General features: G+C 39.3%; 1 protein-coding gene across 1 annotated transcript; it reads right to left on the bottom strand.

The window, feature by feature from the left end:
- Positions 1 to 5609: 5609 nt before the first annotated feature.
- On the bottom strand, positions 5610 to 11801 carry LOC140944322 (uncharacterized). The gene is made up of 7 exons (XM_073393484.1): positions 11666 to 11801; positions 10316 to 10438; positions 9376 to 9486; positions 9063 to 9185; positions 7307 to 8137; positions 6501 to 6978; positions 5610 to 5649 (listed from the first exon to the last, which is right to left on the bottom strand). Exons 1-7 carry the CDS (start codon positions 11712 to 11714, stop codon positions 5610 to 5612), a joined length of 1755 nt encoding a protein of 584 aa, XP_073249585.1. The 5' UTR covers positions 11715 to 11801.
- Positions 11802 to 14191: the final 2390 nt, after the last annotated feature.

Below are 14191 nucleotides of genomic sequence, written 5' to 3'. Positions count from 1 at the left end.
GCTTGTGAGACGGGGCCCAGGCATGAGGATCCGCAAGAGACTTTTTTTTGCGATCAGCATGATTTCTTAGTTGCTACGGACGCTTTGTTTTCAAAAGGTGACAAGAGAATTTCCTGCTGTTGGAATTTAATTAGTACATTAATTTCTGGCCAAAAAACGTAATCCGATAAGGTGTCAACCCTGTCATATGCCACTACAGTAGTAATCCTTTTGAAAGCTCAGAACGTGTTCAAGATAGTAAAAACCAGATGAAAATACAACGCTATCCATTGTAAAAATTAAAATAAAGCAAAATTAAAACAATTTTGCTTATAGTAAAGTGTATGCCTTGCAAAACCTTCAAGTTGCGTTCTAGATAATTTTTTTGCCAGACTTCAGCACGAGGAATCCACGCGCCAGGACGCGCGGACAGCAATGATCAAGAAATAAAGCGGAAGAACGAATTGTCTTATCAAAAATATATTTTCCCTTTCAAACTGAAATGCTTCAAGGCTAAACGAGATTTTGCCTAATGCGACTGGCAGGTGCTATCTCACGATAGCCGATCTGTAGCGAAGACACGGAGTCCAGTGTAAATATTGAGCCGCTTTTTAGGCATGCGGTTGACTGCAGTCTTTATTTATGCGTCGTAATGTCAAAACAAAGAAACAAATCAGCAAGTCGAAAAAAGGATTGTGCAAGTAAAAGTATAACCCATCCTACAATGGCATTAATTGGATTTTACTTTATATGGTATGCTTTTGGTATATCGCGCTAGATCTGCCACGATACTTTGTCAGAAGATTCCTGAGAGTGAGAGCCACGAGTGATGGTGGTGTACATGTGTGACGATCCTCGTCTATTCTATTGCGCCGGGTTTTTTTCTCCTTCGCTGGATACCGAAAAGACTTGGTATCATTGCTTTGAATTCCAGCCTATGTAATGGAAAGCTATGCATGTTCGGCTCCTCCGATTCAGTCAAGAGTTTTAGCGAGGAATTTAAGCAGTCTGACAAGATGGCGTTCTTGCTTGTATGAGTTGGTTCTCCGTGCCGTCGATGGAGGGGGCTTTTTGGTCCGCTGTCGCTCGATATCATTCGCCACAAGTCCCTTAGCTAACTCCTGTTTCTAGAAGCGGATTTCAAGAGGTGGTCGACTGGATCATTTCATTTTGATTCAAGGGTTCTGTCCATTGGCGCCAAAATCGAATAGCCCGCCAATTCCCCAAAATAGCCCGCCAATCCAAAATCTCTGTACACATCCTTCACTCAGGAAACAACCAAGTAACAATGGGGATGACTCGCTTTTATTAAATAACAAAGTCAGTATACCAACTTGCATAGCAAATTGTGAGAAATGTGGTCAGTTAACCAGTTTATTGTTTGTTGAAATATCATTTTCTTGTAATTATTGTGGGACATAATTTTTGAAGCCCATTGTTTCTCCCTTATTTAAATTCAATTTTTTCTTCTTTTACTTTAATTCCTGTCACTTTTCAATGGCTAATAATGTTTTTTTTTTTCATAAAGGCGGATCTCAGAAACTGTTTTGCAAATGTGATTAGGCATACAGAGGTCTTAAAGAAAAGTGGATTTTTTTTGACAGAAAACACTACAATATGTTTGTTTAAAGGGCGACATTTAACTTTAAGAAGAAATTCTTCTTTTTCATTTATCTGTATGTATTCAAGAGTGGGTGTTTGATACTACCATGATGTTCTGTGACTCCTAAGTGCAAATCGAGAAATGCAACAGAACACTTGGTGTGTTGCCCGTGTTTCTGTGAGTTAGAAATTCATGGCATTATTAATTCACCTGCAAACTTATCTAATAGTCATCTTGAGTGAGTAGGTTTTTGATAATGCCATGATGTTCTGCGACTCCTAAGTGCAAATTGTGAAATGCAACAGAACACTAGGTGTGTCGCCCGTGTTTCTGTGAGTTAGATATTCATGGCATTATTAATTCACCTGCAAACTTATCTAATAGTCATCTTGAGTGAGTAGGTTTTTAATAATGCCATGATGTTCTGCGACTCCTAAGTGCAAATCGAGAAATGCAACAGAACACTAGGTGTGTCGCCCGTGTTTCTGTGAGTTAGAAATTCATGGCATTATTAATTCACCTGCAAACTTATCTAATAGTCATCTTAAGTGAGTAGGTTTTTCAATAATGCCATGATGTTCTGCGACTCCTAAGTGCAAAAATTGTGAAATGCAACAGAACACTAGGTGTGTCGCCCGTGTTTCTGTGAGTTAGAAATTCATGGCATTATTAATTCACCTGCAAACTTATCTAATAGTCATCTTGAGTGAGTAGGTTTTTAATAATGCCATGATGTTCTGCGACTCCTAAGTGCAAATCGAGAAATGCAACAGAACACTAGGTGTGTCGCCCGTGTTTCTGTGAGTTAAAAATTCATGGCATTTATTCACTTGCAAACTTATCTAATAGTCATCTTGAGTGAGTAGGTTTTTTAATAATGCCATGATGTTCTGCGACTCCTAAGTGCAAATTGTGAAATGCAACAGAACACTAGGTCTGTCGCCCGTGTTTCTGTGAGTTAGAAATTCATGGCATTATTAATTCACCTGCAAACTTATCTAATAGTCATCTTGAGTGAGTAGGTTTTTGATAATGCCATGATGTTCTGCGACTCCTAAGTGCAAATTGTGAAATGCAACAGAACACTAGGTGCGTCGCCCGTGTTTCTGTGAGTTAGATATTCATGGCATTATTAATTCACCTGCAAACTTATCTAATAGTCATCTTGAGTGAGTAGGTTTTTGATAATGCCATGATGTTCTGCGACTCCTAAGTACAAATTGTGAATGCACATTTTTAATTCACCTGTAAACTTATCTAATGGTCATCTTAAGTGAGTAGGTTTTGGGAATGGGTTTTTGACATTATACTTCTCTTACTGGCAATCGGCCATTTAGAAAATATTGTTGTTTGCAGTTACACTGGATCATAAAGGGTTGTTATTGATAATGGCATGAACTCTATGCTATTCTATTTGTCCTTTCTGTTGAGTTTTGTATCTTTTTCTGTGCATTTAGGATATGGCTGGATTCTATTGCGTTTTGCCTTAAACTGCAGGGGAATGAACAAGTAATAGTTTTCCTTAGTATTGAAACATGTATTTATTAACCTAGTATTATCATTTTAACAACTACCGACCTTTAGATGCTCCAGAAGGCTTTGTTCAAGCAATAGCCCTTGAAGAGCAAAAAATCAACCGGAGGCACCATGAACTTTATACGTTTATGTGTCTAAAAGCTTTTCGCTCATATGAAAACTCATATCATAAAGATTTAAAAATGTAGAAACTTTTGAAATCTAATATTAAGCAATCCTTTTTCTTAACTTTGACCATTTTTAGGCTTATGACTGCAATCTTGGCAGGCATAATACTTTAATACCTACAGAAAAAAAAGGCGCTCCAGTTCAAAGACTAACTTGTTCCAAGAAAAACTTAATGGACTGCATCAGCGTCGAAAAAATGATCTTGAGTGAAAACAAAAGAAACTAAAATCTTTATTTTTAGAAAATAATTACCCAATATACATGGACCATCTTCTTGACCTCGAAATGTATGTCGCGGAAAAAATAAGATTCGCTCAGTAAAAGTTTAGAACGCTCCACGCGCGGCATAGTGACCAACGCGCGACAAAGAAAACCCCTGTTGTTCAAGAAAACTCTAAGGACCTCTAAGGTCACGTCTCACATTATTACTAGTTTATAAGTCGTGTTTATTTCAAACAATTAAGAGAGTTTTTGTAGACTGCTTGCAGGCCGCCTTTTTTTGCATAGACCATTTTCATGACCGCTAAGTGTAAGTCTCAGTGCGGCGGAAAAAATACAATTTTAGAACGCTCTATGTGCGGCATGATGACCAACGCGCGACGAGGGAAAGAAGGAAAACCCCTGTTGTTCAAGCAAACTCTAAGGTCACGTCTCACAACATTACGAGTTTTTAAGTCGTGTTTATTTCAAACATTTAAGAAAGTCTTTCTAGACTGTTTGCAGCCCGCCTTTTCTCTTAAAATCTGTTTAGTTCTTATTCCAGCTAGCGAGATTGTAAACAACAACTTTAGAATAGAGAATTTACCCTGGGTGCCAGAGACTTTCCATGCCCGCGCTTTCCGTTTTCGGCCAAAGCTTTTCAGTGAAATCAGTGAAGGTCGAGACGCCCGCATTTAGCAGTTCGCGGTTTTGTAATGGAAAATAATAGACTGCAGTTTATAGTCGTTCAAGCAACGAGGCCTTCTGTTGGCAAAATAAATATTGTACTAAAAAATTTTGAGTTAACCTTCGCAAACTGACTAAAGAATTCTATGTAAGATTTGGTTTCGGAATAATTGTTACGGCGTGCATTTAGTTTTCCTCGCTTTTAGCCAAATATTTCACTCACGAGAAAAATAGTTTTTAACTGGGCATTTGCAGCTCACACGCAAAATTGTTCACGCGTTTTACTCGCCGTTTTCGCGGCTTGCTTTGAAAGGTCCCACGAGTTTTTTTCTGTGTTTCCATTGAGTGCAATGAATCAAATTTCTAATTAATTTGGTTAAGCTGTCAAACGATGACTTGTAAATAAAATGAAACATTCAGTCGTGATGATTTAAAGAGGATCGTATTCTATGAGTTGTCAACACGTCTTTTGTTTTACATTGCGCAATCGGTCATTTCAGATGACCGACTTCGCCGATCTCTAAGTCTTGCGGGTCCTCATGTTATCGCTCTTCTCCGTGAAGAATAGAAAGTCAAACCGTTCGCAGATGTTATTTACAAAGGCAGCACTTTCTCAGCATTTTTTTTTTAAAGACCACGGGTGTTGATCCGGCTGGGGTTTAAACCAACGGCCTCCCGCTCGATCACAAGACCAGCGTTTATCTAATTGCCAAACAATGGCCTTTTTTTAAGGAACAGCATTCAAAGGTGCTCGGAAACATCCCTCCTCTCCCTTTCCAAGATATGTAAAGCTTATCATCCCTGTTTATTCACTAATTACAAAAAGCAGTCCACATTTGCACCCCGTAAAGAGCAAACAGTAACTGGTAAAACTCACTGATACGATTTCGGGCTTCACGCTCGATTTCAAAAGTTGCAATTCATCATCATTGTTCCTACTGAAGAATATTCATTCTTTTTGCAAGGGAAACAATGATTTTAACGGACGTCGGAAAGTCATCCCTTTTAAATTATGATCCGTGGTAAAGTTTTTTAGGTTATTATGATACTGTCGACATGAAAGGAAGGGAACCATAGCATGGTTTGTCTGTATCCGTAGATATCAATAATAAATGACTACAACTGTATCTAGTTGAGATCAAAAAGCACAATCTCAGTCCCTGGAGCTTTTTTACTTTTTTACTACAAACCCATTTACCTATTTATTGGCCATATCCATGTTAAACGACTCCTAAGGACAAAACTAAAATATCCTTGTTCCTACTACATCAAATCCGAGTCCTTTAAAATGCCTAAAAAGACTATTACATTTACACACTTAAGAATTTAAAATAAGTACTTATATGATTTTATGGTATGTTGTTTTTAGTTTGTTGGGATCAGGGACGCAAAGTGACCTAAAAGGACCTATTAGAATTTGTATGGTTTATTTTCTGATTCATCTGGTATGTATCTGCAAAGTATCGTTCATTAACCATCTAAAACAAAGGTAAAATACAGAGAGGCGACAACGCAAAAAAAGGGCAAAGAAACTATGGTCATAAGTTGTCGACTTTTGAAAGACACCATAATAACCAACAGGGCATTTCAATTCTCGATAATTCTCTAAACGACAATTCCAAGCCGTTCCCCTTAGGAATTTAAGAGCAAAAATTAGGCCTGTTAAGTTTCCCATTGGGCAAGTAAAGCTTTTATCCACTTCGTTTGTTTTAGAGGGATCATCAAGCAAACTCTTCTACAATCAGCCCCCCTTAGTGTTCACAAATTTATATCAAATACTCCAGAAAATAAGACAAACGTTTGATTGGAGACACAAGACAGTAATGTCTTCAACACGAGGTCGACAAGTTCCCGTTGTGTGACAACATAACTGCTTTATGGAGGAAAAAAGCCATAGTTCGTGAGATTAAAATACTGTCCCCGCAACATCTTCCACGAAATTCAGATGGTTTGAATTCATGCGTCTTGAAGAGAGTCAAAATAACCATGTAAATGTATTCCATTCAGTACACACAAGAGATCTTGCTTCAGAGACAGATATCCATAACCCTACAATAACCTGCACCATGTCATAGTCTATTGGGCCCCGTTTAATAACAAAGCTGTATCCTAAATATTTCATCTCATTGACAAATCCTGCATTCTTTCTAATACATGTGATCTAGTGTCCTCGTTCAGTGTCGTCTCATTTTCATCTCTTTCCTGGTTTGGTTCTTGTTTATCTGTGGCCTTTTCTTTGATGCCTTCTCCAGGCTCTTTAATCTTTCGAAATTCAAGTTTCTTTGTTTCATTTTCTTGGGTAGTTTTTTCATGTCTTTCATGGTTAAACTGTTTTGGTGATTCTTTGTCTGTGGCGTTTGTTTTGCTGCCTTCTCCAGGCTCTTTCATCTTTCGAAATTCAAGTTTCTTTGTCTCATTTTCTTGGGTAGTTTTTTCATCTCTTTCGTGGTTAAACTGTTTTCTTGGTGATTGTTTGTCTGTGGCATTTGTTTTGATACCTCCTCCAAGCCCTTTCATCTTTCCAAATTCAAGTTTCTTTGCCCCATTTTCTTGGGTAGTTTTTTCATCTCTTTCATGGTTAAAATGTTTTGGCGCTTGTTTATCTGTGGCGTTTGTTTTGATGCCTTCTCCAGGCTCTTTCATCTTTCGAAATCCAAGTTTCTTTGTCTCTTTTTTCTTAGTAGTTTCTGGCATTTCATTTATGGTTTTTGCTTCTCCCATCTTTTTATTAGATTCTGATGTTTTTCCATTTGACGCCTTTTCCCCTTTTTGTTTTTTCATGGGTACTACTGCACTGGGCTGATTGCCTGTGTAATGAAATCAATCAGCTTTGAAAAAACCGGATCATTAATGGCATGTTATGAGTTAATATAATTTCACACTTTTAAAAAGAGCTTACAACACTTGAAACATTCATCCAGCGCGTTTATCCATATAATGAACTATAGGGAAGTCGTTACTTCACGTTGCCATGGTAGCAAAATTGCTGGATCTCAAAAAACCGTGGTCCTGCAAATATGGCACTGACATTTATGACTTTTTAGTGCAGGATTTTACGCGTCGTTCGACAATGCAAATGGCCGTGGTGTCCCCCTTTTACTTCTCTTCACCTCTCTATCTAAGTTAATGCTTTACCTGGGTTATATATCATGGGCTGGTAAGAAGGTTGTGACTGGATAGGTGCTTGGGGCATCTGGAGCTGTCCTTGAACCGTCGTCGGTTGAAATTGGGTAGGTTGATTCACTTGAGGTGGCATAGGTAACTGCTGTGTCTGCAAGACCTGTCCAGAAGGATTGAGAGCTACTGGTGACTGAGGCTGTGTTGGTAACACATTTTGCGGCGAAGGAAGAGGCTGTACTGAAGGCTGATTCACTGCCCCTAACTGTTGGGCTTGTACAGGTGACGCCACTACCCCGGACTGTTGTGCTTGGGCAGGTTGGTTTACTACCGCGGGCTGCTGAGGTTGTAAGGTTTGGGGCACTTGCCCAGCCTGTTGCAGTGGCATGGGCTGAGCTACCACTCCTGGCTGCTGAGCTTGTACAGGCATGGCTACTGCCGCTGGCTGTTGGGCTTGTGTGGGCATAGCTACTGCAGCTTGCTGTTGGGCCTGGGCAGGCATAGCATTTACCGTGGGCTGTTGAGCTTGTACAGGTTGACCAAATGCAGGAGGCTGTTGAGGCCCAACATTCTGGGCTACCCCTGGTTGTTGTTGTTGTTGAAGTGGCACTCTTGTTACAGTTGCTTGAGGTTGCACAGGCTGGCCCACTCCAGCAGGTTGCTGTTGTCCTGAATTTGCAGGTGGAGGCAGCTGAGACTGGACCACTCCAACAGGCTGTTGAGGTTGCAGAAGTGAGGAACCTGTAGCGTACCCTCTGCATGTGTGGGGGCAAATTTCTTGCCATTCAGCATCATTGCACTGACTTTCCTTTGATTTACACTCACTTGTTGTATCCATTAGTGGATCACCTAAGACGAAATAAAAGGAGAATCTTATTCAAATTAAATGGACGTTCAAGTTCTCGTACATTCAAAGTTTGTATTGGGGGTTCGCACCGGAAGTAGTACATTCTGTTTACTTTCTTTGGCCCCTGATTGTTTACAATATCAACAAGAAATAGAATCCTTAGGACTGGAGCAAGTTTGTCATGTTAGAAGTTAAATGTTAAAACGTAAATCCAGCAGAAGAGTTTGTATCACATCAAAGTGATTCGACAACTAGTTTCAGAAAAAAAAGAGAGTCTCCAGGAAGAATGGACAGGGTAAGGAATGGACAGTAGATACAAATAAACCGAGAGTTATAAATTGTTATGAGTAAGAACAGATGTAATCCCGCACAAGAATACTCTGGTAAAATTGTAGTCAAAGACAAACGAAAAATCAAATAGGAGAAATACATGGTAGCTTAAACATAATGTATTAAGGAGGCACGATTTAATGTCGTTTTCGCCGAAATTAATGGACATTAATCAGTTGCACTTGTAGGTTGCATCCAATAGCGAATGGAAGGTTGACGGCCTCCAAAGCCAAAAGCCAGCTTTGGCAATGGCCAGTCAGTAGATATCCTAGAGTGAAGTATCTAGTTGCTTTAGGAATTCCATTGCAAAACAAGTATTTTTGGAAATATAGAAAACTCAGCATTTCTTATCTCTCTATCTCTATGATCTTATTGGCTCGATTTTCTCTGCTCTCTTGGGGCCCGGTCTTGTTCCAGGAACGCGAGCTCATTTCCCAAACCGTCAGCCGATAATCGGGCCTATGATCTTACAGCTCAATAGCGACTACGTTAGCCAATAACTATGCAAGAGTTTTCAATAACATGCTTCTTTCCTCAGGTGAAAGAAGGTAATTTATTATGTTCAACAATTCACACTGCTACTCTACTCTTGCTTACCTGGTGTGCACATGCCACAAGAAAGCCTGCAGTTTTCTGTCATATAAGTGTGTTTTGTTATACATCCTCCAGTAGATATCCACGTCTTACAAATTTCCGGAGCCTTGTCAGCACATATGTGGTCTAACAACAATATTTAACAACCGGTCAGTTATTCCAATTTCACAATTATGTAAAACGATCACAAGAAGAACTATTCGCAACAAATCAGGCTTCAAGTAAATTTTCTTGATCGAGTTATAGTCCTGGCTTATTGCCGCGGTTACGTTTAAATCGAAGTAAAGTTTCTGACAACACAGTTGCAGGGCCTAACCGTCACATGAATGCGGACATACTGAACTCCATTCTACTTTGCTGCAAAGGTCACGTCCGTTTTTCTTCAATTCTGAGGCACATTTACTCGATAGGTCCATCAAAGGATCACCTAGAAAGTATCAAAATAGTTCATCTCAAGTTACATAATTAACTACAACAAAGAAAAGAAGAGCCAATTTGCAGCACAAATTAAGAGTTAACAGTATACGCACGAAATGCATAAAAGGAGAAAAAAAGGAAGTTAGGAGTTAAGTTATCCAGGTCAAATAAACGTTTGTTTCCCATCGGTGTTTTTTTTTTGTTTTTTTTGTTTTGTTTTTTTTTTTCAATAAAACATGTCTTACAGTTATAAATAAATAAAAAAAATAACATATAATGATTTGGAGGTGTCACATCCACAAAATGGTTCTTCGTCTACCAGATTCCTGGCGGAATTGCAATTTGGAAATGTTGGTTTTTGAGGAGAGGGGAAAACTGGAGTACCCGGAGAAAAACCTCTAGGAGCAAAGGAGAGAACCAACAACAAACTCAACCCACTTACGGCGTCGACGCCGGGATTTGAACCCAGGCCACAATGGTGGGAGGCGAGCGCTCTCACCACTGCGCCATCCCTTGCTCCGCCAGTTGCAAACTAATTGGACTTATTACTTACTAGGTAATTTTGAAGGTTAAAGGGAGTTCTTTTTCGCCTCCTAATGGTAGAGGGGTGGGGTAAATGCGGAAATTTTAAAACTATCGCTGACTTGAAATAAATTATGCTGTTTGGCAGAAATATACTGCAAAAGGCATTGTTTAACATTAAACTGTAACCATTTTAAGGAGCAAACCTATATTAATGACTTTAATTTTCAACGGTCGCCTGCATTGGTTTACAAAATACCAAACTATCGCTGCACACTATAACTTCAGCCTATTATAACGGAAAACTCCCCTCTTACCAGGCTTACACATCTGGCATGTTAACTTGCAATTTTCACTCATAAATTCGGTTCGTGTTGCACAGTACATATCGTAATTGCTGCAACGCTCTTTGTCCACATCGTAGCACACGTCATCATTTACTAGCGAATGAAAACAGTAAGAAGTTAACAACCATTTCGTTGCATGTAAACCCTTTTACGTATCATTAACTCGCCTATCCCCTTTCCATTACCACCATGAATGGTGAGAGTTCGGAGGAGATTAGCTTAGTCCCTGTACCGCGTCTTCCCAGCTCTTCTCGGTTAATGCATTTCGGTAACGTTCGAGACGAACGCCCTCGTTCGGACCACTTGACTAGAAATGCAGGGCTCCGCGGAAAAATGAGGCCCATAGAGTAGGCGATGGGGTGATAGAATTGGTCATTTACAGGCCAGTGGTGAGTTTGAGTTTGTAGGAAATGTTTCCTTTTTTATCATAAAAGGAAACACTTTAGAGGTCACTTGAGGCTCAATCCCGTGAATTTTCGGGGTGGATATAAATCCCTGGGACTATGAAGTTCCTAAAGCACACCATGTTCCGTTCTTAAATAGGTACCAAACGTTCCTACCCCGCATACTTAATAATTGCTTTGAAACCTATCAGTTTAAAACCGGTACCAAAAGGCAAAAGTGTCCACATTACGGAGGTATCAGTATTATCGAGCGTTTTCAGATGATGTCACGTCCGCCATACTACGCACTTTGCGGTCCGACAACGGCAACACCCATGAAAACGTTACTGAAAAATTGACTTTGCGTCCTTTTAAACTTTTTCGCCCTTATACCAATTCATCCAGTAACTTTAAATTAAGGAGGTTAGGTTGCAACTGAAGAGAGGGGGCCGCGTCCGAGTTCAGAGAGAGATTTAAAAAGAGATTAAAATTTATTGCTTTGCCGTTCCCTTCTCAAGTCAACTCAAAATTTGGCCATTTCACGTCTTACTTGTGAGAGACGGCCAAGAAATGTACAAAAAGGCGTGATGTACATGCAGAATTGTTGTTTTCTCATAAAACCTATTGTTCTTTAGACGTTCTCGTTGCCGTCGCCGTTGTAGTTTCGTAAGGTCCATAGTCCAAAGACAATAAAAGGTGGCCATGTTGTTGTCCTAATTCTTCCTCTGGGAGTTGAACCTTTTTTCTTATGTAAACATTTTCTTCTTTCTCATAAATTTGCAATTGCATAGCTGCTGGCCATGAGAGTGAAAAAAGTAGAGTTGTATAAACAAGTTATTAAGTTTGGTATCTTTGGGATCAAGCAGACGTGACCATTATAGAAGGTTTGGTATGAAAAAAAAAACAAACAAACAAACCAATTTGCAACGACATTTACCTTTGTGAATGTCTCCACGGAACTTTGTGCTTCTTGCGACATGAGACATCCTACTGATCTTAAAAGGAGGTTTGCATAGCGACAAAGCGAAGAGATGGATAATTAAGAGAGAAAATAAGGTCTTCGACGACTTTGAAGCCATACCCTTCAAAGGAAAAAAAAACAAAGAGGAAAAAGAAGCAAAGGCTTATTTTGATATTTTTCTTGGTAGCTAGGTAACTTGAAAATAATCTGTTTTATGTGTTTGTATTACAGCGATCACAGAATGACGCAATACAAAAGAATGATAGAACAATGAACAATATGAACACCAGAGCGCCTCAACGAACTGAAGGTAAAAGCAAAAGGTAAAGCAACCACCTTATTTACGTCGATAACTCGTGACAGTAATAACTGATAAACTTGAGGTCGACTGTGCGCTCATTTTACCCCCCTCTCTCCATCAATGCTCCGTGTTGAGGGTATTTCAAGCTAGTCAAAGGTACACAGAAAGGAGAGAAGTTGAAACAAGGACGCAATGTCACCGGGGATCCAACTTGTGACCTCGTGCACCGAAGGCCGCGCACTGACCAAATGTGTCACCCTTGGCTAATGGTTAATTATCCTCACGTTTTGCGTTCATGGAAGAGTGTATGCCCGAGACAATTCCGGGCCAACCGCTATAAAGTGAATATATATATATTACTTTTCACGAATGCCCTAATTAAGCCAGGGATGCGCCTTCCGATAGCTGCACTAGTACCTACCATTTGACTCTAACTTGCCTCTGGGGCATTTAGGCTCTTTCTGTCTCCTCCTGCGAAAACCTAAAAAGACATTGCTTCATAATTAAAGGCCATCTGTGTAAATGAGAAATAAATTAGAGATTAATAAACAAATAAAAAAGGCACAGCCTTCGAACTATCAAAAACAATCTGGCTAAGTTTGAAACGTAATCTTATCTAGCTTGTTCACGCACCCTCTATTTTCTCTTTAGAGATCGTAGGCAAGCGCACGTATGAAAATAAAAACCGCGGGGGATTCAAATAAGGGAAAGGAAGTGGGGGCTGCGAAAGGAGAAAATATAGTAAGAAGTTCCATTTCTTTTTTCGTTCTTTTCGCTCAAACTCACCCTCTGCCCTCGAATTCGCGCGCCCACTTCGCCTCGCGCGCTCTCGAACTGAACGAAAAAGGAAAACGTCCGTGGACAGGCTAAATTGTTTCTTTTATTTTTTATATGATAGAGAAAACTGTTACAAAACAGTGGCGGGAACCAACAGGAAAATGTTTGTGCAGCACAATACCATGAAACCACCGTGGCTGGTACTAGACACTTACCGTTCTACTCGTCAGACATAAGTGCCGAAATTGTCAACTTATAAACGTAACTTGACAAGAAAACAGAAAGTAAAATAGGAGAAAAGTAATAGTTTCTGAGCTGAGCGTAACGTTTCGGTACGAAATCACTGAGAAATGAACTATGAAATGTCAATGATTAGTTATAACGGGCACGGCCGACCAAGAATTAAGAAAAAGCCACTCGCAAGTGGAAATTCATCCGTAGTAATATCTACGCCGAGTCAACGCCAAGCTGCAACAGAATATGTATGTTTGTTTGCTTGCTTTTTTTTGCTTTTTGTTTTTTTTTTTTTTTATATAAACGCTCATACAGTGCTTAAGAGGATTAAGTGGATGAAGAGCCGTTTATGATATCTTTGTAGTGTAAACAAAGGCTGTTTAACCAACGAAGCAATTAGTATCGGATTGCTAGTTGAAAATAACGAAGCAACTTGTTGAATATAATGAACAATATGTTTTTAGAGTGAAACGTTTAACCTAGTGAACGTAAATTCTTAAGCGTTATGACTTGCGCGTTATAACTTAAGCCTTATCAAAATCAGTTGAACTAGATTATAGTCCGAAAGGACCGTGCTTGCCTTACCTTGAGTTATCAAATGAACCAAATGACCTTTTTTCAAAAAAAAAAAAACAACAGTTGCACTGAATGTTTCCACCTACCTAAATCTACATCGTAGAGGCATCGTACAAAAAATGCTTCACTCCTCTATTTACCAAACACTTCAAAATTCGCCAAAGGACTTGTTTTGTAAATTTTTTATCACAAACACAATAACCACCGGTTTCCTCTTGATAGACAACAAATGTTACCTGTTTTGACAAATAAGGTTACAGAAATGTTGCTTTCTAAATTGAAAGAAAAGGAATTAAGATTACTACAAAGCAAACCTTGATTATTATTATTATTATTATTATTATTATTATTATTATCATTATTATTATTATATAAGTTATAACAGTGTAATTGCGAGTAGTGATTTTCTCTCTCACGATCCAAGTCCAAACTATGGACGTTTGGGAGGCAAAGAGGGTTTCTACTTAATGGAGAGGACCTGCCTGAGAAGGTGGGCTGTAGAAAGGAGAGTTATTTTCTGCTGTTCATGAATGTTGATGTTGCCAGGGATTTTGTTGGTGTAGTTTTCCATGTCCTTTTTGATGGTGCCAAAGGCTCCCATAACCACCGGGTGT

Source organism: Porites lutea, chromosome 7 (assembly GCF_958299795.1).
Source record: "Porites lutea chromosome 7, jaPorLute2.1, whole genome shotgun sequence".
Lineage (NCBI taxonomy): Eukaryota > Metazoa > Cnidaria > Anthozoa > Scleractinia > Poritidae > Porites > Porites lutea.
This window is presented reverse-complemented; position numbering and strand designations above follow the sequence as displayed.